The following is a 24807-nucleotide window of genomic DNA, read 5'->3' as shown; positions in this document are numbered from 1 at the left end:
TTGAGGCTTTGAAGGTAATTGCCAGCTCTTTAAATTGGGTCTGGAAATGAACCGGATGTCAGCAGGGAGGCTATTCCACCAAAGTGGGTGTTGCAATGCTAGTCGCTCTGCAAACTTCCAGAGCGCCTGACCCACCAGAAGGGCTTCATCTGATCATCTCGGTGTCCTAGTAAGTCTATATAGGAGAAGGCAGCCTTTCAGATAACCTGGGCCTAAGATGTTTAGGGGCTTTGTTTACCAACAGCAAAACCTTACATTTGCCCTGATAGTATATCAGAAGCGGTGATACATGCTGGACTCGATGTACTGTGAACAAAGTCCCATTCTTTTGCAAATATTCTGAAGTCGCTGAAGCAACATTGAGGGGCGTTGCCACTCACAAATCTCTTTTGGCATAGCATGCTTTCAAAATATAATTTTTATTGTTTGGTTACTGATTTACTTGCAATGCCCTCGAGCAAATATACTTCCATGTGTTTTGAATAGTAATTTTCACAATTACTTTCCTTACAATTCAAGTCAATTCAAATCTCAGCACAAGTGCTTTGGGAACTTTGCGAGACCACGGTGCCCCATGAAGCCGGGCTGGTTCTTGTCATCTATTTTTAAAGACCTTTATTTATTCTAACAGGACTTTGCCTCTCTGAGCAGTTGTGTTGCTTCTGAAGAGATTGTTTTATCTGTGCTGCCTGCCTGCCTGTGTCCTATTGCTGTATCTGACTAAATATTATATTGATACTGCATTTTGTGTTTGTCTAATTCTAATCTCACTTGCTGGTAAGCCAAACAGAGTGATGCGTTAGAAAGTGTATCTATAAACAAATGAATAAGTACTCTACAACAAAACGTTGGCAAAAAAGGTCAAATAATAGTGTGTCCCCCAATGTGTTGGCTCAGAGCTATCAAACAATGGACATTACTCATCAAGCTCTGAAACTATTGGAATAACTAGTCATGTATAAGTTTCGAATTAGTCACACAAGTGCTGAGATAGTAACATTTATATCTCATTAGTCATGGCCACCATTCTTCAAGATGGCATCCAAACAACCAAGATTAGAAAAAGTGACCCAAATTCATATCCTACACACCTCAGGAATGATTTTCAGTTATTTAACAAAGCTCCCTAAAATAATGCACATGCGTGTTAGATCTGTCTTAATCTCAGGGTTGTGGGTTCGAGCCCCACATTGGGTGAAATATTCCTGCATTGCAGGGGGTTGGATTAGTTGACCTGCATGGTCCCTTCCAACTCTACAATTCTATGTCACTCTGACTGAGAGGCAGGCACCTCCCAGGCCCTGAGTTCAAAGCCGGTGGTGCTGGAGATGGACGCCTGGGAGACTTAGCACCAACATGTCCCTTTGCTTGTTGGGTGTGCAGGACTCCTGGCAAATGGTCAGAAGAAGCTGGGACATTGCCCCAACCCAATGAGGTTAGGGATACCTGCTTGTTACAGCAGAAAGAAGCACACAGGACCTGCCCTGAGAGAGCAACGGCACAGGGCTCCTGTGATAAGCAAAGAGGGCATTGCAGGAAGGAACTTGAGGGTGCTCCCTCCTTCTCATCTATTTAATAAGGGAGTAAAGGCAGAGATCAGCCATGAAATGTTAGCATGACCCGAGGAAGCTCTAGAACCCATATTAGGAGGTGCTTTGCTTAGTTCCTCCAAGCTATACCAGGACTTCCTTGGAGACTCTTTTCCAGGCTGAGTCACGGATGAGCGCAGGCTTTAATGCAGAGCGCCAAACTGGACAGGAAATCAACAGAGTTGTTTTTGTCTACCTCCTGCTCTCTGGGAGAGATAAGGCACTGCCAAAGGGAATAAACAGTTGGCAGGGTGAGCACATCCTACTCCTTACCAACTGTACATACCTGTTTTCTTACAGTGTGTACCAGCTGGTGGGCAGCACTGAATTTATTTCTTTATCTCTAAATAAGGAAGCCTCACCATCACCTGAAAACTGTCTGGCTGCCAGAATGCCCACTTCCCTACTGACCAAATAACTTACTTGTTGATAAATGCTTCATTTGACAGTTCTGAAAGATGGTAGCTCTCAGAATGGAATTTTTGTGGGCCTGTCTGAATATTCTTGTATAACTTTGCTTTTAATTGCATGTATCTCTGCCCTGTGACATTTGGGTGAAAAGAAAACTAGAAATATGGTAGGAAAATATGTAAATACGCAGTAATGGTGGATTCTCAATCTCTTAAGTTTTGGCGAATCCATTTCGCATTGAATACCTTCTGAGGGGCACCTGTGTGAGGACCACAGAGCATCTGCAGGGTGAAGATCTGGCATGGTGAGCTGGCAGCTTGTAGACCAAACCTGACCTGGTGACACAGCGATCCTTTTTCTCTGGATTGTGACCTCTCCTCCTGGGCCTGCATCTCCTCCTCCTTTGATAGTGTGATATGGGATGAAGGTGCCCAGAGTCCCTTTGACTATAAATCTTCTTGCCAACATTCTGGCAGCTACACTTATCTTCCCAATGCTGTAGTTTTCCAAATACTTACAAAAGATGCAATTGAGAGTAACCTGAGATATGAAGCAGAAAAACCAGCTGCCACCCACTTCCCCAATCTGGTTGCCCTCCAGATGTTTTGGACTACAAATCCCATTGCAAGCAAGCACAACTTGTGGCATTGCACAGCATCACCACTGATCACGAGGCATAAAAACAGAAAACCCTGCTGGATCATGCCAAAGGGGACCCAGCATCCTATTCTCACAGTGGCAAAACAGATGTCCCAATGGGAAGCCTGCAAGCAGGATTTGGGGACAAGATCACTCTCCTATCCTGTGGTTTCCAGTGGTTGGAATGCCTGCTAAGGCCTTAGCCAAAGGGTCCAGCATCCTGAGAGCCCAATATGAGACAGCCTTAACTCTGCTCTTAAACCAGCAGGGTTAATTTTTAAATCACAAAATGGGTTGTGGCCCAGATGCATCCGAAAACAGTCTCCTGTCCTCTGGGCTGCACACTTCAGGAGAAGCTCAACCAGGATGTGGGGTGGGGGTGGGCAGCTGAAGTTCAAGGGAAGCTTGTCTCCTCAGTGTGCTCCTCAAAGGTCCCCTTGAACACTGCCCCAAGGGCCTAAATCTCCAGCTGGGAAGGCAGGGAGCAGGACAATGAACAAGTAAACACCACCCACGGGCCTCTCCTCCCTCTGTTTCCACTTGGGTTGGCAAAGCTGTTTATCTCAGCAGCTCTTTTGTGATCTGCTTGGATCCCCGGGCGCCCTGCTGAGTGCCAGAGTGGTGGTACCGATTCTGGGACTTGACAACCATCTGCCCTCCCTGTTCTTCATCTTGGCATTCGCCTCTTCCCCTTGCATTGTGCCAAAGGGATTGAGAAGGCAAATATTTGTCCAGGAGAGAGCTGGCAGGTTCCCTCTCCAGCAAGATGCCAGCTGTTGAGAAGAATGGCGGCCGCTGTCAACAGCAATAAGGCACTTGGCTTGCTTTGAAGAGAGGGCTTCTCACCAGGGCCCGACACAGCACTGGGGCAGAGAGGGAGAGTCCTGCCCATGTCCTGTGGCCGCCTCAGAGGAGAAGGCAGGTATCAGGTGCACAAACAGCTTGTGGAAATAGCAAAATGAGCATCTGTAACTATCTGCATGCCTAGCCAGCCCCCAACTAAAAATGTTTTTTAAAAGTAAGAAGGCAAAAGGGGCTCTGATGCTGACATGGAGCCTGTTTCTGCTCGTCTCCTGTTCTCTGGGTCATCATTTGGGGGCCCTGGATTCTGGCCCTGAGGTCCAGTTTTAGCTGCACCCCAAGGATGTGAAGAGGCAAGGGAGAGATGCTTGTCTGAGATGGCCTGAAAAGACTGATACTGACCCAACATTAGTCAAATTTGCATCCAAATCACTTGTTGTAAACAGCACTTCTCAGCCTAATTTAATACAGGTGACAAGGTGCGGAGGGGGGAACAGGGTGAAAAGGGGTGGCATAGAGAGAGAAAAGTGGGGTTCCCTGCCCATGGCTGGATTCAACCCTGCCCATTGCCACTACATGACCCCCAACAGTTCCCTGAGGGGATGTAGCTCTCAGCAGCAAACAAAAGTCCCCAACCGTTAGGATAAATCAACATGGCTTGTGGTCTATTGCAGCCTACTGCAGGCTAGGGTTCCCCAGGTGTTTTGGGTTTGTATCCAAGACAATAGGATGCTGGAGCAGGTGAGAGTTTGTCCAAAACATATGGAGGGGGCTTGGTTGGCAAACGTGAATACTTCTGGTCATCTCACCTCCAAAAGATTATTGTGGAGGTGGAAATGGTTCAGAAAAAGGGAAGCAAAATGATCAAGAGGGTGGAGCAACTCCCCTATGAAGAAAGGTTGCCGCCTATGGGACTTTTTAGGTTAGAGAAAAGGGGGATAAAAAGTGACATGATCAAAGTTTATAAAATTATGCCGGGTATGGAGGAAGTGGCTAAAGAAAAGCTACTTTTCTCCTTCTCTCATAACATTTAGATCTCAGTGGGGAAACCCAAGGAAGCTGAGTGTTGGAAGATTCAGGACAGATAAAAGAAAGTCCTCCTTCACACAGTACATAGTTAAACCACAGAACCATGGATTGTTGAATATTGTTTTACTCGATATAAGTTGTTTATTTTAAAGTTACTGTGACTTTTTTGTGTTGGATCAGATTGTTATTAGGTGTGTGATCTTTGCTGTCTATTTTGTTGTTTCTTCAGCTTGTAAACCGCCTTGTGTCTACTAATAGAGAAAGGCGGAATACAAATTAAAAGTGAAATGGAATTAAACATGCTCCCATAGGAGGCAGTGATGGCCACATGGCTTTAAAGGGGAGAAATACAAATTCGTCAAGAGGGCAATCAATGGCGACTAGCCATGATGTCTATGCTATCCCTCCATGGGTCATAGGAATGGACAGTGTTCTTGGGCTCAAATCCTACTTGTGGGTTTTCTTCTGGGGCATCTGCTTGACCCCTGTGAGAACAGGATGCTGGACTAGATGGGCCATTGGCCTGATCCAACAGGTGCTCATCTTACATTCCTAATGCTGGTACAGTATAAGAAAACCCTGTGATTTCTACCAGGACGAGAGACTTTGCCATCCAAGTGACAGTGGCGCCTCTGGTTGGTCCCAGCTATCAAGCCAGACTTTGGCACTCGCAGCGAAGGGGACAGAGCCACACAGCTGCCAAGCGTGGACCACGTCTGGGGGTGGTGGGTGGGGTGGGTGTTACAGAACCTTTGCTCCCTTCAGAAGTAGGGGAGAGGTTGTGGACCGAAGCCCAGGCAAGGAGCTCCCCCTCAGCATAAGATGTGTACACAAGGCCAAACAGGAAAATATCAAGCCACCTCCCGCTTGGCAAATAAATTTGTGTGTGGACAACGCACTTCGGCTCCCAAGGGCTCAGTGAAGAAACATCCTTTGTAAACCAAAACAATGCATTATCTGTCAGCAGGAGACAAATAAACCAAGCACAGGTATCACTGGCCAAAGTACAGGTATTCTGTTCTGCAACCTTCCCATGGGATACCTCAATGAAGGAGGACGACTCTCCTTTACTGGGTTTTAAACAGAGATTGGATTCCTGTTTTTGCAGGGGGTTGGACTTGATGACCCTTGGGGTCATTCCCAGCTCTACGATTCTACAGTCCTATGGGGGGGCCACCAGTGGGCCACAGACCCCAGTTATGGAACCTCTGGAATAGCTAAGACACAGCCTCCTCTCCTGTACCTCTACACTCCCAACCACTTTGAGGTGGGAAATCACAAACAACTAGCAATAATACATAACCAATAGTTTAAAATATAATCGAGTGTCCTGGCTTTGCACAGCTCCACAAGATCCTCTGCAGCCAAATCCTCAGAAAGGTTTTCTGATGTGTCCATACTGGGCAAATGAAAAGGGTCATTTACTTGGGGCCCAATGACATTGCATTTGTAGCTCAAAGCTTCCCTCCTTCTTCTGGAGTGACGTTCTATATAAAAGGCTTGTAGCTGGTCTATATAAAAGACTTGTTGCTGGCCTATATTCCAAAAAGAATCAAAATACTATAAAAGGCAACAAGGCATAAGAACAAGAGTAGAAGCCCGCAATAAAAACAATTAAAAAGCAGCTGTAAAGACACCATAAAACGTAATAAAAATAAACAAGCAAAGCAACAGAGGGATGCACATCACGTAGGTCAGGGTCAAGTCATTTCCAGAAACGAAACACCAGTTTATTGGACAATTAAATGGTGGGGAAATGGGTCAGTTCCTTCTCCCCAGCTGACTCCTCTGCCTTCATGTGCATCATCCTCAGAAAATTTGGTAACCCCAGTAAGAACCCACAGATGCAATAGGTGAAGGTGGAATTGCAGCAGGAGGTGGGGAAGACTAGGAAATCTGAATCCCCAATATCCAGCCTTGAGAGGAAGCCCTGCAGGGTTCCAGGAGAGGCAGCCATGTGACACCTGCCAATCATTCCAACCTCCTGCAACCACCAGGTTTTCTTTTCCAGCTATCAGCTGCTGGCAGATTGGCTGATTCCTGCGTTGCAGGGGTTTGGACTGGATAACCCTTTGAATCTCTTCCAACAACAATTCTATAGTATTATGAGAGCCACTTCCCTGCCCGCTCCTTTTCCCTGTGCCCCCACCCCAACCCTGCAGAGTATATGCAAGCCTTCCCCACCCTAGGGCCAGGATGCTGTGAGCTGTCATCCGAAACAGCTGGAGGCCATCAGGCTGGCCCATGCCAAGGGCTTGGCATTTCCTCTGTTTGACTTCCCAGGGCCTCTTCAAAGGCTCTGGCTTTCTAATCCCAAACCCAAACAGGGTGGGTCAGCCCAAGTGAATGACAGCTTTCCTAGAGAAAGTGATTCAGCTGTGGCAGAGCAACCATTGTTCTTCAGAACAAAAAGAGCAGGAATAGCCAGAGGAAGGGTTGCTCTGCTCCAGTGAAGGAGGTGGTCATGGCTGAGCAGGGTTCTGGCCTGTTTGAGCCATAAGAGTTCATTGTATCCTTGAGGGCAGGTGGCAGCAGGTGCACACTGCAATGTTAAGGACCTTCCTTCTCTGTACTAAACAAAGAGATTTCAGGAAGAAGGGAAGCAGAATTTGCACCCTTTCCTTTTCCTAGAGACCTCTCTGCTGCTATATAGCAACGAAGGCTTTGGCAAGTTGGCTCACACCATCTAATCCAAATCATTTAAAGTTTTATATCACAGCAGAGGAAAGAGCTGCCAAGCTAGTTTGGTTTTTCCCCGGGGGAGGGGACCCTCTCCCCACACCCCCAGGAGCCCTCAAAATGGGACTAAAGGTAAAAGTAAAGGGACCCCTGACCATTAGGTCTAGTCATGGACGGCTCTGGGGTTGCGGTGCTCATTTCGCTCTATAGGCTGAGGGAGCCGGCGTACAGCTTCCAGGTCATGTGGCCAGCATGACTAAGCCGCTTCTGGCGAACCAGAGCAGCGCACGGAAATGCTATTTACATTCCTGCCGGAGCAGTACCTGCCAGTATTTATCTACTTGCACTTTGACGTGCCTTCAAACTGCTAGGTTGGCAGGAGCAGGGACCAAGCAACAGGAGCTCACCCTGTCGCGGGGATTCGAACCGCCAACCTTCTGATCAACAAGCCCTAGGCTCAGCGGTTTAGACCACAGTGCCACCCGTGTCTCTACAAGGGACTACTAGGCTCCTATTCAAGGCTGGATGGAAGCCTGAATAGGAACACACTTTTTAGAGAATGGGCTTTTACTGCAACTTTGCTGAAGGCAGTGGTGGCTGGTCCATTAGGGCAAATGGGGCATGGCCCCACAACTTCAGCTTCGACTCCTCCAAGCTGCGCTGCCTTCTTACAACCAGTCCAGGGGGTAGCGCTGGCTGTCAGCTACCTCCTCCTTAAGGATGGGGCCAGCGGTGGGGGGAAGTAGAATTAATTGGCTCTGCCTGTCACTGACACTACCTATTGTTGGCAGCCCCACCAACTCTACCTAGTAGGCACCAGGCACCACAGGCTGCAGGTCCCCACTTCTTTTCATTATTGCCTGGAGGTGCACAATGAGTTGGACCTGAATGCAGACAACCTCCCATCCGAGTCTAACACCTGCCTCTGAAGCGCATCATTTTGTTAAGAGGGGGCACAGGCGAATGGTTCCAGAAACCATCAGAGTGGGGCAGCTTTTAAAAAGTTTTTTTTGGGGGGGGGGCAGAATCAAGGGAGGGGATGTGAAACACATTCTTCCTTTCCCAGAGGTAGTATGGCAGGACAAAACATACAATCCCTGTAGCTCTGGCCGGACTCCAAGGACAGCCTGACAAAGCATCACTTTTCAGTTAAGAAGACTTTGCAGCTCCTGGCACTGGCATCCCTAAGCACCCCCCTGTTCCTGTCCCAATAAACCTGACCCAGTTTCTCATCCTAGGACTCTACAAATGTTCTCCTTCTGGGCACTCCAAGCCAAGGTTGTTGGCAGAAGGAAAGTTTTCCATCTGCGGATAACTCCCTTTCCAGGGAATTAATTTTTCTGTCTTCAGAGGCTGAGATGCCACACATGCCCCAGGCTTTCTTGGCCACTGCAGTTAAAAAAATAAATACATTTCAAAAGCATTGCAGTGTAAGACCAAGTCTATCTGTTTCCCCTTCCACTATAGGAGGAGAAAGTGTTGGCCAAAACTGAACAAAGGCTCCCTCCTTGCACTGAGGGTGGGGAGGGGAGATGCTGGTGGCGTCCAAGCTGGTGGCATCCAAGGAGCCCAGATCAAATAAATAAATAAATAAATAAATAAAATACTTAACTGAGGTTCTGTTCCCCCCAACATGAAGCCTGCCCCGTAACATAAATCCTGGCTATGCCCATGTACAGCACCCAGGGGTCAAGTCCCTCCTCTACCAGAAACTCACATCAAAATTTAAACCACACTCACACCAGATCCTGGGAACTGTAGGTTGTTAAGGGTGCTGGGAATTGTAGCTTTGTAAGGGGTAAGTTGGGATGCTGGGGGTGCTGTGGGTTAAACCACAGAGCCCAGGGCTTGCTGATCAGACGGTCAGCGGTTCAAATCCCCGCGATGGGGTAAGCTCCCGTTGCTCGGTCCCTGCTCCTGCAAACCTAGCAGTTCGAAAGCACGTCAAAGTGCAAGTAGATAAATAGGGACCGTTCTGGCGGGAAGGTAAACGGCGTTTCGGTGTGCTGCTCTGGTTCGCCAGAAGTGGCTTAGTCATGGTGGCCACATGACTCGGAAGCTGTACGCCGGCTCCCTCGGCCAGTAACGCGAGATGAGCACCGCAACCCTAGAGTCGGACACAACTGGACCTAATGGTCAGGGGTCCCTTTACCTTTACCTTAAGAGGTAAGTTACAGGAGTTGGGGGTGCTTTAAATGTACCACGTGTGTGCAGCCTGTATGCAGCTTTGGATATTATTAGTACTGTAATAAGTTCTTTGGTGTGTTCAAAGTGCTTTGCCTAGGAAAGCAAGCTTCACAACACTTTTGTAAGGTGGGCCACTGACACACCCCTGTTGCATATGCAGGGGGGCTAATGCTGAGAGAATACCTATTATTTGTTGCGAACTGTATTTATATCCTGCTTTAATCATCCATCACCTCTAAGCGCTTGGATTTGCTGTGACAAAAACTGCCTCAGTCTGCTGCCATGTGTAAAAACAACAACAACAACAACAACCAGAACAGAGGCTTATCCTATAAGTCTGATGTGCGCGGAAGGGGGAAACCAAGCAGCGAAGTCCTGTTGCCAATGCTGAGAAGCCCCGTAGCGCGTGCTCGGCTCCCAGCGCGCGGAGCCTTCCGGGGCGCCCCCGCGAGGCAATCAATTGCCCGGGCTGGCGGGCGGCCAGCAGGCAGCCCCTCCCACCGCAGACCGGCCCGCCTGAGCCCCTCCTCCGGCAGTTTGATTGGCCGCGGGCTGCAGCCGCAGCAGATAAAGCGGCCGCCCCGTCCTAGCGGACCGACCAGAGATAAACAGCTCCACGATGTCGCTAAAGCCAGAGGCCCGGGTGCGCTTAGTGTTTTTGGGCGCGGCGGGCGTGGGTAAGACGGCGCTGATCCGCCGCTTCCTGCACGACGCCTTTGAGGCCCGCTACCGTCGCACCGTGGAGGAGCTGCACGTGCTGGAGTTGGACCTGGAGCCGCCGGGCCCGGCGTTGCGCCTCCGCCTGGAGCTGCTGGACACGAGCGGCAGCTACAGCTTCCCGGCCATGCGCCGCCTCTGCATCCAACACGGCGACGTCTTCGCCCTCGTCTACTCTCCCCACGAGCCGGGCTCCTTCGAGGAGCTGCAACGGCTGCGCGATGAGATCCTGGAAGCCAAACCGGGCGCCCCGGTCCGCCTCGTGGTGGTCGCCAACAAGGTCGACTTGGGCCCGGCCGCCGGCAACAGCGACCGCCTGGTCGCCGCCACAGTGCAGCGCGAGTGGGGCGCCCGCCTCGTCGAGGCGTCGGCCAAGCAGGGCTGCAACGTGGTCGGGCTCTTCCAGGAGCTGCTGGGCCAAGTCGACGTGCTCAGCGGGCGCCTCAGCCCGGCCCTCCGGCGCCGCTCCATCCCCGACCCGCTGGCCAAGGAGCCGACGGCGTCCACGCGGCGACGTCCGAGCAAGAGCCCCAACTGCGCCATCTGCTAGCCGGAGCGTCGGAGGAAGCCCAGCGGCCGCTGCGGCCCCCCTTTCCTCGTACGCAGCCGACGGGGCGGCAGAGGAAGCGAATGCCGTCGAGCACGAGTGAAGCAGGAGGAAGAAACGGAGCGCGTTTGCCTCTCCGGAGTAGCGAGCCATGCGGAGACGCCTCTCCCCGGTGGGTTGAGGCTAGGGGATCGAGTCTCTAAAGACAGACACAGGTCCAGCCTGGCGGGACAACAGAAGCAAGTGCCTTTGTTTTGCATCTGGCGCCCCTGCGGCGGACTGCACACTTTCCCCCACTTGCCACTTGGGTCTCAGAGCGCAAGAGTTTCGCTCGAGGGAAGGACACACCCCTTTGTGCCAAGCTTCCTGGCCCTCGAGGTGGCCCGTTCCAGGACATGGACTCTGCCGAGCCTGCTCTTGGCAACCGGGTGGGGGCGCTCTCTTCCAGAAGCCTGGCCTCGGACAGAGACCAACTCCGGAGGCTGGACTTCTCTAGGAAACCTGGGTGCCTGACATTCAGTTCCAGCTGTTTCCAACGCATTGCCCACTTGCTTGTTACAGCGAGCCTTGGCTTGTCGTGTAGGGTGGAAACAGAACTTACTGCTGTTACCTTAACAGCATTGCTGGCTGGGGATCTGATCCATTAGGATGGAGTATGGGGTCTGGGCTGACTGGACTGAGTGCTTACACCTGTGCTTGTTTCTTCAAAGACCATTCTGAACTTGAAGGAGTGTGACTTGTTTTTTTTAATACAGTACGTCATCCTGTTTTGCTGAATAAACTATTACTCCTTTGTTTCTTAGTGCTGTGGTGAACCAACTGGGTGGACCATCTGAGTTGGGGGGTGGGGAGACCACGCAGAGGCCAGCTCAGAAGGTCCCAGGTTCAGTCCTGAGTCAGAAACCCCAGAGAGCCAATGCTGCGAGTCAGTGTATTGAGCTGAAAGGACCTTGGGAGGCAGCAGGTTGGTGAAAATTGCTGTTAGGAGGTGTGGCCTTTATTCTAGGACATTCAGCCCGAACGGCATATTAAATTTGAAACATTAGCAGGTACCACCACGCCCAATAGACCGACAATTCCCAGTTTGCAGAGAAGAGGGATTTGTCAATTGTAGCTCAGGGAGCAGGGGTCTCCTAACAGCCCCCAGTACCCTTAACAAATTACAGCTCCCAGGATTCTTTGCTTTCTGCAATATCATCACTTTAAATGTATGCTGTGGATGAGGTTCAGTTGACAGCCCTGTCACCGTCAAGGCAGCGTGTGTCCCCAGGCAGCAACATGAGTTGCCAATACTGGGCGGCTGCAACCTCCCCTCAAGCATCCAGTAGGAGGCTAACCACATCACAGCTGTTCAAAGCCACTTTGTTCAGGATGCCCCGCCTTCTCCGTGGGGGGGCGGGGCGCACCTTTGGCCTTGCAGGTGATCCTTTGGGGCATGCTTTCTGAGGCTGCTGGGAGCTGTAGTTCAACATCTGGAAGGACACTGTTTCCCCATACTGTACCTGGTCAAGGATAAAGAGGTGCATCTTTGGTGCCAACATCTTACAGCTTTGCTGCCTGAAGCAGATGTGAGTTTCATTCCAGATAAGCTGGAGGGGCAGCAGGAAAGCAAAGGCTCCCTTCTGCTTTCCTACCCTAAATTAATATTAAAGGTCATCTTCATATTTGCATCCAACACTTGCTCTGTGAAACATCCTGAGGCATGGCATCAGCATCCTATGTTAAAGGTTGGCAAGTTTTAATTCTTTTTACTGTTAAAATTGCTGTGCGCACTGCAAGATGATCCATTTCGCAGAAGAAACACTGGTGATGCTTAGGCACAATCATTACCCTCCCCCTGCTGAATCCCTCCAAAACTAAGAACAGTCATGCTGCAGAGTTAGAGACCGGGGGTCTAGCGTTACAACTGTGAAGGGCTGGTGGACATTTTTGCACCTGAAAGGGAGAGCTCAGCTGTGGGGCAGTCCTAGCTAGGTCAAAAGGGAAGAGGCAGCCAATGAGTCTCTCCTCTAGGAGTTGCAGAAGTGGGTCTTCTGAACCTAAAAGGGAACTAACCCTTTGTTGCTCGATAGTGCCCTAATCCTCTGGGCATGTAATTTTGGGACCTGGCCCACTTCTCCCAATGTGTCCATGCGGAGAAGGCACGAAGGGGCCACAGTTTCTTACAGCAGAGCAGAAGCCATTTCAATATGTCTCCTAGGAACCTGTTCTCTGAGGGGAAGGAGACTTGCAGCCCCAGGCAAGAAACACCAGGGAGTAAAGGTAGCCAAGGACTTGGGACCTGCAACTCTATTAGAGGGTGATGTGCAAAGGGGGCCAAAGACCCCTTTCAGAGTACAAGAGCGGAGAAGGCAGTGTGGAAGACCCCGCTGAAAGCTTCCAGAGAATCTTCTTTATTAAGTAATGTACAAAAAGTTTAGTTGGTGTAGACTTTAGTTTCAGTATTTTAAAAGTCTGGTTGCTTAGTCAAAGAACAAAATGCCAGACAGTTTAACTACAGCGGGAAGAGGAAAGAGTGCCCATAAGAGGAAGGCTCATCAGACAGACCACGTACGAGTAACTTACATGGTGTAACCGAAACCCCCAACTCTTAAGTAGCACCAGAGGCCTCAGTGGGGTGGGTTGAAAGGAGGGAGAAACGGGGGCTTTTTCTCCAGCAGAATCGGGAGAAAACAAATCATTGTTTTGTTTTTTAAAAATAAGAGTCTTCTAGGCTGGGCTGTGGGGCATTTAGTCCCCCTGTAAGGAGCACCGCCCAGCTAGAAGCCACTCCCTGACCTGACCCCTTCTGTGCCAGGACACAGCCAGGCAGAGGTGACCCCGGCTGGGAGGGGAGGGCAGGAACGCTGCAGCCCTTAACGGTATTGGAACTGGAAGAGACAGCGAGAGTCCTTCGCTGCTGCTGCTGCTGCTGCTGCTGCACAAATCCAGCAGCCAGGTGCTAGGTAGAAGGTTTGGGGCAGGGAATGCCCAGCTTGGAGTTCATCAGCTTCTCCACCATGGTGCGGGCGTAGCGGAGGCGGCTGGCCAGTTCCTTGCAGCAGCCAAATTCCTCAATCAAGCTCAGCTTGTAGGTGCGGAACTCCCGCTTCTCATTGATGTAGGTGACGGCTGCCATCAAGGGGCACAGGATGACCTTGGTGTGGTCCTGTGGGCAGAGGATGAAGAAGATACATGCAAGAGTTAAATTAGCACCAGCCGGGCTCCTTCGGCTCTGAGAGGCAGCCACAGGGGATTAGGATGGTGGCATCAATGCAATACGAGGTAGCAGTTTGTAAAATCACACACAAGACAAAGCTGTTGGTCCTAGAATCAGCTTGGCCAAGGAGGGAGGTGGGTGGGAGTTGGACCCCACAAAAACGTGGCTATTCCCGATAGAAGGAATATCTAGATCAAGGTTTCCCAAACTTGGGTCTCAAGCTGCTGTTGGACTACAGCTCCCATCATCCCTAGCTAGCAGGACCAGTGGTCAAGGGGAATTGCAGTCTAAAACCAGCTGGAGACCCAAGTTTGAGAAGCCCTGGTCTTGATCCATTTAAGCCAGTGCAGGGGAGGGAACCTCAGGCCCAGGGCCTGGATGCAATCCTCCATTTGGGCTCAGAACTCTCCCCAGGCAACCCTCGTCACTTCAGATATGCCAGGATGGGATGCACCCTTCAACTCTGTTCACGCCTCTTGCTCACATGGACCGGAGGAGTGAGGGGATGAGTGCCTTTCAAAATCTAGCCTGCTGCACAAGGGTGAAGTTTGTGTTGGTTGCTCCGCCCCCTTTTGCCTCTGGCCCCACCCACCACTGACATGTGGCCCCTAGAAGGCTGCCCAGAATGGAATGCGGGCCCCTGGGCTGGAAGGATTCCCCGCACTTTTCTGTAAGCGGTCAGAGAAGATGCCAGAACAGCATTTCAGAAAGATGCCGGCTTTGTAATCCCAAAAGCAGTTCTGAAGCCAAAGGAACTGGAGTAGGAAGAGACTCAAATCTTGCCCCTTAGAGAGACAAATATGAAGAAGCCAGGGCATCCTCCTCTGTGCACACAGTCCCTCTCCTTTGTCTGCTCTCAGTTCCACCTTTACGCCATCAATGGCTACTAGCCACAGTAGCTGCGCTCTGCTTCCACAGCTGGAGGCAGCAATGCTTCTGAATGCCAGTTGTTAGAAAAGAAACCATAGATGGGGAGAAGGCTCTTGTGTTCGGGTCATGCTTGCAGGTTTCCAAGGGGGCACCTGGTTGGCCACTGTGAGAACAGGATGCTGGACTAGATGGGCCATTGACCAGATCCATCACGGTCCTTTTAGGTACAGTATTGGGGGGCAGCATTAAACCTGTTCAAGGAGAGATGCCTGTGACACCCCAGGCTGAACCAGTTCACAGCATGGACAGCCATCATCATCATCATTTCAACTTCTAGCCCATCTTTCCTCCCAAAGGAACCCATTGATAGTCCTTTTTTGAGGGGTGGGAGGGATAGTTTATAGCTTCAAAACCCACCCCCAAATACATGCAGGCTAGCAGGGTGGGGAGAGAGCTTTCCCGCTCCTGTTAGGTCACCTGGAAGAAGTTGATCTGTACAGTGCCATTGCTCAAGTGCAGGATGATGGCACTACGAGTGCGGAACCAGTGGCACATGTAGGGAAGGCGGGCCAGCTCGTCTCCCTCTCGGGGGGTGATGTTGGCTCCCGCCTTGAGCAAGTGCTCGCTCATGTAGTTGCGGAAATAGCTCAGCAGCGTGATCTGCAGGAGACAAAAACAAGGGCCCATGTCAGCAAAACAGCAGCGGAGCAGAGGCAGGCCTCAAAAAGCTACGTTCCATCAAAGGACCCTGCAAGGCTCGATAAAAGGTTATTGGTTATTGGCAACAGAAGCCCAGATCTCATAAAGGCATCCTCTGCCCAGCAGGATTTAAATGCACCCCCTCCCTTAAGCCACACAGACACCAGAATAGTATAAAAGTCCTTCTTCACACAGCGCATAGTTAAACTATGGAACTCACTGCCGCAGTAGACGGTAATGGCCAACAGCTTAGATGACTCTAAAAGATTAGACAAATTCAGGGAGGAGAGGGCTACTGACGGCTATTAGCTATGATGGTTATGCTGCAGTTGTAGGCAGCAATGTTCTGAATACCAGTTGTTGGAAACCACAACAGGGGAGAGGGTTCCTGGGCTCCCATCCAGCTTGCTGGTTTCCCACAGGGGCATCTGGTTGGCCTTCAGTGGCCACAGGATGCTGACGAGGTGGGTCACTGGCCCAGCTGCAGGGTTGTTCTTACGTTCTTAAGTAGCCTCCTACTTGCACCCAATAAGAGCCAACAGCCCACTTGTTGCCACCAGACCCCCGACCTCGCATCGATGCTGCCCCTTCCCAAAATGAGAACGGTGGTTTCTTTTGCAAGGAAAAAAAAGATACCCTGTGGCCAAGCGATGGCTGGAAGTCCCTCGCACCTTCACCTCAGATACAGAAAGGCAGCTGCTCAGTGGAAAGGGTAGGGGCACTTTGCACATGGTCAGATTCAGCCGCTGCCACGAGGCTCAAGTCACTGACCTTCTTGGTGAAAGCCTCTGGGTAGGAACGTGTGTTGAAGTACGACTCAGAGCCGTTTTGCTCAATGTACTGCAGGCTGTCCCCGTCGTTGTACATAATCAGGCGGGTTGAGTCATTGTAGAGGACCCCAACGCTGTTGTCGCACAGCTGGTAGCCTGGGGTGCGGAGAACAGAGGGGAGCACTCAAAACCTGCCTTTATTCAAAACCAAGGAGAATCTTGCCTTTCCGTGGTCTCAGCTGAACCCAAGACTCTTTCCCATCTGAGAGGCCGGGGCAAAGCCACAAAGCAGGTGCTTATTATCTGTTAATCAATCAATCAATTTGTATACCGCCCTATGCCACCAGATCTGAGGCCCCTTGGTCATGCTTTGGCAGATGTTTTGGTCCTGAAGCAGGGCTCCGAGGCTTCCTCTTTCATACAGGAAGCACCAACTAATCACAGGCACCAACAGACAATAACATCACATCTGGACAATTTCATTGCAAGCTCATGCCCCTTTGGGAGTCCTGCCACCCTGGGCTCCTTTGGGAGGAAGGTTTGAACCCAAACGAATGAATAAAATAGAGGCTGACCAACAGCTCCACCTGCCAACATCCTGATTAATCTCTGGTCAGATGTTCCACCCCTGGATTTAGGTCACGGCTTTTTTTTGTTATTCTCCCAGTTACTTTTGGTATTTCCCCCCAACATATTAATCTGAGTCATGCAAAATTCATGCAAATAAAAATTTGTATAGCCACAAAAAAACACATTAGCATCATAAGGGGAACCAGCAACTCTTTCTTTTATCTCATGGACTTCCCCGGTTCCTGAAATTGTGTCTCGCCCCACCCCTGCCCTCCATGTACCGCCCCCCCCCCCTTATTATTCTTGTTCTCAGGAAAATAAAAAATTAAATGATTAAGAAGCAGTCAGAGTGGCAGCTTGGAACATGGGCTTGCCTCATTGATAGGTGGGTTTTTGGTCTGTTTCCAACAGGACCAACCTGGGATGTTTTGCCCTCTCACCTCTTCCTTTCCAACTGCCTGAGCTGAAGGTAGAGAGGGAGTAAAAGGAGACTGGAGAGGGTTGGGCAGCACACTCTTCGGAGGTCAGATCTGCCGCCTGAGGCAACTGCTTCACTTTGCCTCATGGCCCTGTTTCCCAAAGTGCACTTTCTCCGCCCGGACAGCTGCTCTGCCCAGTCAACTACCCACCTAGGCCGTATTTATCCGAGTAGTCCACCCATTTGCTGACCCAGAAGATGGGGATGCAGGCTGGATCCTCAGCCTCCTCTGAAAAAGAGAATCGTGGTTACCAAATAGAGGTTAAGGACGAGGGAGTGAAGCCCGCAGGCAAGCAAGGTTGGCTCAGGTACCACATACACACACACACACACACACACACACACACACACACACACACACACACCACACCTTGTCTGATGGGTGCTCTTTCTGCAGGCTTGGACCCATTGACCAGTGTCAGCTGCTGCAGGAGGTCAGCCAAGTGGCTCTCCACAGGGCTCCTGGGCTCCCGCAGCGCCACCTCTTCTTCCTTCTCAGGCACCCTCTCCAGCGCAGGGCTCTCTGGTCCTGTGCAGGAAAGAGAGAAAAAGAAGCAGGGGGTGATGCCTTGTTCCACTGTTGGCTCATGGAGCTCAGCTTCCCAGTTGGAGATCACACCCTGTGCAGCCTCAGCCAGACCCACACACCTTTCCCACAAGTTCGGCTCACTCCATTTTGCCTGGGTTTCACTGGCAGAACTAGCACGGCTACAGGTGCCACATTACGCCCCTTCAGCACTTGTTCAATCTTTTAGTGTGGTGGCACTTTGACGCTCCCTGCCTGTTGAGATCAAGCAGGCATCTTCACTGTAAGATGCCTGCGAAAAACCATTCTCGTTTGCCCAGATGTTTAGAAAGTTGGTGCGAGCTTTAATCTGTTTTCAGTCCGTTGTTATTTTAACTTAAGTCTTAAATTATTGTGGCTAATTGTTCTTAGCGATAGTTTTATTGTTCTACCTTTGTTTGTACACTGCTTTGAGGTTGGGGGGGGGTTGTTTTTTTTTTTTACAACCAAGCAGTGTATACATTTCATGAAATAAATAAATACAGTCATACTTTGGAAGTTGAATGGAATCCGTTCCGAAAGCCCGTTCAACTTCCAAAATGTCCGAAAACCAAATTGCGGTTTCTAATTGGCTGCAGAAAGCTCCTGCAGCCAATCAGAAGCCGTGGAAGCCCTGTCAGACATTCAGGTTCGAAAAGGCACTTTCTTTGTCTATTGATGAGTCTTATGGAACATTCTAGATGTTGTTGCATCACTCTCCCCACCAGCCCCCTTATTAAGTTACTACCTGGGCTGCAAGCGCAGCCAAGCCTTCCCCTGCTTGCTCCCTCACCTTTGTTGACCACTGTGAGAGGCTTCCTTGCGCTGGCATCGAACCCGTTGGGGGCCAGAGAAAACCTAGGGGGCATTGTGAGGCAAGTGGTGGGCAGCCGTGACGGGATGTAGCCCGTGGTGAAGAACTCATCGGTCAGCAGCTCATCAATGGTGGGGCGGGCAGACGGGTCGGGCCGCAACATTTTCTGGATGAGGGTAGCAGCTATGGGGTTGATGTGCTGGAAAGGAGGAAGAGTAGCATTGGGAAATGGAACAAACACAAGACACAGGCAGGTGCACCAGCCCCAAAAATCAAAGCCAGTGCTTCTGGAGTTAAAGGGTGCCTACTTCTGACCCCCCCCCCCCAGTCAACTCTCCCGTATCCAGGGAAGGCTGTACCGATGGAATGGTGTACTCGTTGTTCTTAATTCGAATGTACGTTTCTTTCAGACAGGAGGTTTCGAAGGGGGGCTTCCCAACCAGGAGAGTGTACCTGCAAGGAGAGATCATATATGGAAACCCATCAACTGCGGGTGCTGGGGGTGGGTGTGGAGAGAAACGCTAGGGAGCCCACTGCCCACCCAAACATTTAGCCACCTTTCTCTCCCGCTTTTGTGGAACAAGCCATGTCTACACTGCTGAAACTCTTGTTCCTCAAAATGCACGGAGCGTGACCCACCCTGCTTCTCGCCCCTTCCCAGCACATCCCAAGGTGGGGATGGAGGGAGCAGAACTTAAGAATCTCCCCGCTTCCTTCCAGTTTGTGCAGAGGGGAACAGAGACAGGCTGTGCCTAAACCAGCTTCCACCCCCACCACTTGATGTTCTCCGGATGTTTGGGGCTGGATTTCCCATCCTAGGCAAAGACACCAAAGGCATTTTTCCTGGGCAGTCATCCCCACCAAGAACAAGTGATACAACCAGGCACATCCCTGAAAAGTCCCTCCATCATGAGAGGCACTTCTGGAAAGGAAACTGGAAGTGTTTTAGGGGGACGGGGCAGCACATTTTTATCCAACTTGTGGAAGGAAGAGAAAGACTGGAAGTTCTAACACCACCTGACTTCATTACCCCAACTTCCCCTCTACTGATTTCCCGCCAACATTGATGAGGGAAACCCCTGGCGTCCATTAGATCCACTCAAGTCTTACACTGCAGGACCACAGCAAAACGAAACGTACATGATGCAGCCAAGGGACCAGACATCCACTTCAAAGCTGTGTCCCTTCTTGCCCAGCACCTCTGGGGCGATGTAGTTGGGCGTCCCGCACAGGGTCTTCTTCCGCTCGCCATCGTACTCCACCTTGGTGGCTAAGCCAAAGTCCCCTGGATAAACAGGAGGAAAACAGAGGTTTCCATGGTCAAGGCTACGCCAGAGGAGCCCCAAACGGAAGCATTAAGTAGCTTCCTTTTCAGAGGCAGACAGAGATGTAAAGGCCCAAGAAAGGGCAGGGGATTTTTAACACAAGCACACTTCACATTGGAAGGTTTGGGGAACGCTGGCAAGGAGAACTCTCACAGGATAGGTTTTCTTTTCTGCAGTGAGCAGAGTGCTGTTTTAAGGCAAGATTTGCTCCTTCACAATGTGCAGTATAAATGTTTTTATGCTCCAATCAACTCCCACAAACTGGCAAGGGGAGAATTGTGAATTGCTGGCTGCTTCCTTTTAGTGCCCTTTGATGGGAGTTTGGAAACACTAGAAGATGGATGGGGAACCTACAGCCCTCAGCCTAATTGAAAGTACAGGGAGAGGGAAACAAGGTTTTCTGAAGATGTCACCTGCTCTGAAGATGCGCCTGCTCTGCACCCAAACAGTACTTTGGGGAAAGTACCATTCCACAATACTGATGGTTCCTGACGATATGGTTGTAAGCTGTTTAATTCTTTTTTAAATATTGATTTGAATGCCGAAACCCACCCCGAGACCTTTGGGTGATGAGTGGGTAATAAATGAATAAGAATAAGAGTCATTCAGTTCAAACAGGTAGAAACTGGACAGTTGTCCCATCCCAAGAAGCACTCATACAGCTTGGGAAATAATGCAATAGAAGGCAAATATACACATTTAGAGTAGGGCTACCATACATCCGGACACTACCGGGATTTCAAGGTGGAATTGACATCGGGGGGGGGGGTTTCCAAAAGGCAGCACTTTGTCCTGGATCTTAGGGAAGTCAATTGAAAAAATAACCGTTTTTTTGGCATTTTTGTAAAAAAAAAAAAAGGGAAAAAAAGAAAAAAAAAAAGCTCAACAACTTCAGGGGTGTCCTGGCTTACTTTTTGAAATATGTCAACCCTACATTTTGAAGCCAGGTGTTCTGATGCACCAGCTGGCATCAAATTGTTTCGTGTCCAGGCTGCTTAAGCTCTCTTTCCCTTTCACATGCAGCACGATAGGAAACCTCCCTCCCCAGGCAGTGAGCCCATGGCCATATAATTCCCAGGCCCCCTACCCTGCACAAACCCCTTACCTATCTTCACCTCCATTTCATCATTAAGGAACAGGTTGCCCAACTTGAGGTCGCGGTGGATGACCCGGTTACTGTGCAGGTACTGGCAGCCCTGGATGATCTGCCGCAGGTAGTAGCGAGCTTCGGGTTCCGTCAGCGCTTTCCGACGCTTGTGCAGCTCCAGAAGAGACTTTGGAGAGGGAGGAGGAAAGACAAAAGCAGCTTAAGGAGATAGTCACTGAACTGACCAAGGCGGGCAGGAGCTCCCTCCTCTCCAGGAAGCTGCATTAGAAGACCTGTCAGACTGCAGGTCCATTTAGATCAGCGCTGTCTATACAGAGTCAGACAAGGCCATGGCTTTCCAAGGTTTCAGGCAGGGGGCATTCCCAGCCCTATGTGGAGATGCCAAGGAAGCTCTGTCCAGTGAGTGACAGACAGCCCCCCTCCTTGCAAATAAGTGTGGGGCTGGAATGGAATATGATGCAGTTCACAGCAACTCTCTCGCCACCCCTGGAAAGTTTGGCCAGGGCACCACAGTGGATTGTGCTTTTCAAAGCACTGATTTTAGCAAGGTGTTGACATGCAGAGACTGGCCGAAGGTCACACCCAGTGCGCTTGATGGTTGAGTGAGGATTTGAACCCTTCTCTCCAAGGTCCTTGTCTGACACTCTAAACATGACACCCCACAGGTCTCTTCTGATGTTGTGATTGGCAGGCAAATGCAAGGACGCAAATATTACCTTCTCTGCCCACAGTCTATTTCTGTCGACCTCAGGCCCACCTGAAACCTCCTTTCCCTGCCTCATATTCCTCCTTACAGCAGGGGTTCCTGCCATCTCCTGGTGGGTCTTATGTGATGTTACTTCCCTATTCACACCAGCCTTTGGTGCCTGTCACAAAACCTGTGTGGTATACCAACCTCCCCGCTTTTAATTCAAGGTCTGCAAACATCGCAAGCTTTTTTGTTAAGATTCCTGCATTGCAGGGAATTGGACTAGATGACCCTTGGGATCCCTTCCAACTCTACAATTCTATGATTTTAGGATCACCACAGCTCAGGCAACGGGCAAGAGGGGTTCACAGGTGACAGGTAGACTACAAGCAGTTTCTGGGACCTTTGAAACATGGACCATAACTTTTAACAGTTTCCTCACCCCTAAGGCACCAAGGCCATCTCACCCAGCTAAAAGCTGACAGCTAAACTCTGGAGCTTTCATGTATTCCTCAACTTCCCAGATCTCAGTGAGGCTGTTCAGAACCAGTCATCTCATTTCATATGAGAGAGTGTTGAAGGGTTCAAGACTTCCAGTTCCTTTATTCAATTTGTATACCACCCTTCATCCATAGGTCACAGGGGTGTTCACAGCACAGAAATAAAAGATGAGGACACAAAATACATGATAAAACAAAAACAAACCAATAACCCCAAATAAGTTTAACTTAGGAGGGAGATGACAGCAGCAGCAGCTGAACTTAAGGCAAAGGATATTGATGCAACCCTCCATTTCTGGAGTGAGGGAATCTTCTTACAAAGCAGATATGTCAAGACTTAAGGAGAAGGACCACCCAGCGTGGTTGTTGTTTGATGGGGGCTGGTCGTGGTGAGCGATTACGGGGAAGGTTCTCTGCAGGTGCTCAGAGACGGCTTGCATTATCCACTAAGTGCCGAAAACAGCGACTTGGAACGTCACATCCAGTCGTTTGGGAACGCGGCCAACAAAGGCGCCCACCCTACCCCACCGAGAGGCGGTCGCCTGGGATCCGAATCCGCGCCCTCCCCTTGCCAAACCGAAGCTATGGCTACTGCCTGGCAATTCCCAGGCCTGCCTTGCCAGGGGCTGCTAGAGGGTCGGTCCCTTTAAACCCACCTCTCCCCCCCCCCCCAGCCCTAGGCTCTGCAGCGCCCCTCCGGCAGCCCCGTCGAACAGCGAACCCCGAGCCCGCTGCAGCTGCCGCCCTTTGCGCGCCCTCCCCCTACAACTTCCCGGCCCGGGTCCTCACCCTCCGCCGGCAAAGCTCGAGGACGACAAAAACGAAGTTGGCGTCCTCGAAGAAGCCGTGGAAGCCGACCACGTGGCGGTGGTGGAGGCTGCGGTGGATGGCGATCTCCGTGGACATCTTCTCCTTCTGCGGCGCCTTCAGCAGCAGCGACTTGGGCACGATCTTGCCCGCGAAGACCTCCTGGCTCTCCACGTCCGTGATCTCGTAGCATTTTGCGAAGCCGCCCTTGCCCAGGAAGCGCCCCAGCGTGTACCGCCGGCGGTTCCGCGAGTCCAGCAGCACCTCCGGGATGGCCTTGCTCTCCTTCAACGCCGCAGAAGACGCCCGGCTCCCCCCGGCGCCACCGCCTGTGCTAGGCGCCGCCGACGCCCCCGGGCGGGACCCTCTGCTGGGCACCGCCGTGCTCATCCCCGACGCCTTCCTCGGATGCTGCTCCTGAGGCTCCTTGCGCTGCGCTCCCGTCAGGGCAGAGGGTGAGGATGGCGGCGGCGTGGCGCTGCTGTGCGCTCCGTTCAGGCTCCGTGATAGAGACGAGCAGCGGCAGCGACCCGGCCGACGGCTCTTGCTCGGTGGCTGCACCAATTTCAAACCAAGAGCCGGAGCGTTACGGAGCCCCGAGCGCGCTCCTCATTGGCCGGCACGATTTAAACTCCAACCCGCCTCCAGCGCCGCGGAGCACGACGGGAACCGGAGCCCGCGAGGGAGGGAGGGAGCGAGACTGGGAGGCAGTCACCGTCCCCGCCCCGCCTCGGCAGCAGCGGGCAAAGCGGCGCCAGCGCAGCCTCTGAGTGCGGCTTGCGGAAAGCTGCTGCTGCTGCAGCATCCGCGTCCCCTGCGCACACCCGTGGGAGTCCTCCGACCCGTCTAACGCGGCGGGAGGGCTTTACTCCCGAGTAAACGTGCGGAAAGGTGCGCTTCCAAGACCCGTCGTAGGTCTGTGCTGGGGACCCCGTCGGGCGCTGCGATGCAATGGAGCGGGCAGGGCTGCAAGCGTAGGATCGTTTTTGGAGAGCCTCGCCCGGGCCCCGCGGAGCGAGTCGAGGCCCTCCGCCAAGTGCTTGCTCGCTTCTTCGCCTAGAATGGCGTCGCCTTCTTGGTATTTCAACCGTTATTGTATTGGCGGTTGAGGTTTTGAACTTATTGCTATCGATCTTCTCTACAGTCGTGAGCCGCGCTGGAAATGTTAACATTAAAGGACAGGAGACTAACATACTAAACTGATTTCAGTGTCAATACATTTGCCCCTTGTTTATAATTTTATGGCCCTAATGAGCGATAGGCAGTTTTAAAATAGGTTTATACACAAAATAACTCCACTTCTGAGTAAGCCAAATTTAATTCAATAGGACTTAGGACTTCTGGCTGGACATGGGTAGGGTTGCCTATAAACATGTGTTGTGTAGTGGACTAGGACCTGAGAGACCTGGGTTCACATCCCCACTCTGCCATGAAGCTCACTGGGTGTCTGTCCTGAGACCTGTCTCTTAGCATAACCTATCCAACAAGGTTCTGAAGGTAACATGGGGAGAGGGAGAACCTTGTAAGCCTTTGCCTTCAGCTTGAAGAATGTTGGGCTATCAGAATACCAGGGAGAATTTACAATTTAGTTATAATTGTTTATAATCCAATATTATTCATTTGAAAAACAAAGGGAATGGAGTTAGGTGTGAACACAAAGAGAATAATAATCCATTGTTTTGGTTACAGTTGCTTAGGTCAGGGGCAGGCGCCCTTCAGATCTGTTGTCAGACTCCCAGTAGCCAATAAAAACATAAGAATAGCTTGCTGGATCAGGCCAAAGACCCCCAGCATCCTGGGGGAATGCTCCAATAGGAAACCTAGAAACAGGATTCC

General features: G+C 51.0%; 2 protein-coding genes across 2 annotated transcripts; one reads left to right on the top strand and one right to left on the bottom strand.

Annotated features, from left to right (window-relative positions):
• The first annotated feature begins 9809 nt into the window (after positions 1-9809).
• Positions 9810-11347, top strand: LOC117057097 (ras-related protein Rap-2c-like). Its single transcript, XM_033167885.1, has one exon. It carries the CDS (start codon positions 9955-9957, stop codon positions 10600-10602), a length of 648 nt encoding a protein of 215 aa, XP_033023776.1. The 5' UTR covers positions 9810-9954; the 3' UTR covers positions 10603-11347.
• Positions 11348-12971: 1624 nt separating this feature from the next.
• On the bottom strand, positions 12972-23448 carry PLK1 (polo like kinase 1). The gene is made up of 10 exons (XM_033167317.1): positions 22954-23448; positions 20974-21142; positions 19684-19828; positions 18903-18996; positions 18523-18742; positions 17556-17714; positions 17337-17414; positions 16139-16293; positions 15146-15328; positions 12972-13747 (listed from the first exon to the last, which is right to left on the bottom strand). The coding sequence occupies exons 1-10, from the start codon at positions 23359-23361 to the stop codon at positions 13541-13543; spliced, it is 1818 nt and encodes a 605-aa protein (XP_033023208.1). The 5' UTR covers positions 23362-23448; the 3' UTR covers positions 12972-13540.
• Between the last annotated feature and the right edge of the window lie 1359 nt (positions 23449-24807).

This window comes from Lacerta agilis, chromosome 13 (assembly GCF_009819535.1).
Source record: "Lacerta agilis isolate rLacAgi1 chromosome 13, rLacAgi1.pri, whole genome shotgun sequence".
Lineage (NCBI taxonomy): Eukaryota > Metazoa > Chordata > Lepidosauria > Squamata > Lacertidae > Lacerta > Lacerta agilis.
This window is presented reverse-complemented; position numbering and strand designations above follow the sequence as displayed.

Coding starts and splice junctions, on each gene's coding strand:
- LOC117057097 (XM_033167885.1), top strand. CDS start 9,955: ATGTCGCTAAAGCCAGAGGCCCGGGTGCGCTTAGTGTTTTTGGGCGCG.
- PLK1 (XM_033167317.1), bottom strand. CDS start 23,361: ATGAGCACGGCGGTGCCCAGCAGAGGGTCCCGCCCGGGGGCGTCGGCG. Junction 18,743..18,902: donor ACGAGTACACCATTCCATCG/GTACAGCCTTCC, acceptor CCTCCTTTCCAG/CACATCAACCCCATAGCTGC. Junction 17,715..18,522: donor TCTCACAGTGGTCAACAAAG/GTGAGGGAGCAA, acceptor TTTCCTGCACAG/GACCAGAGAGCCCTGCGCTG.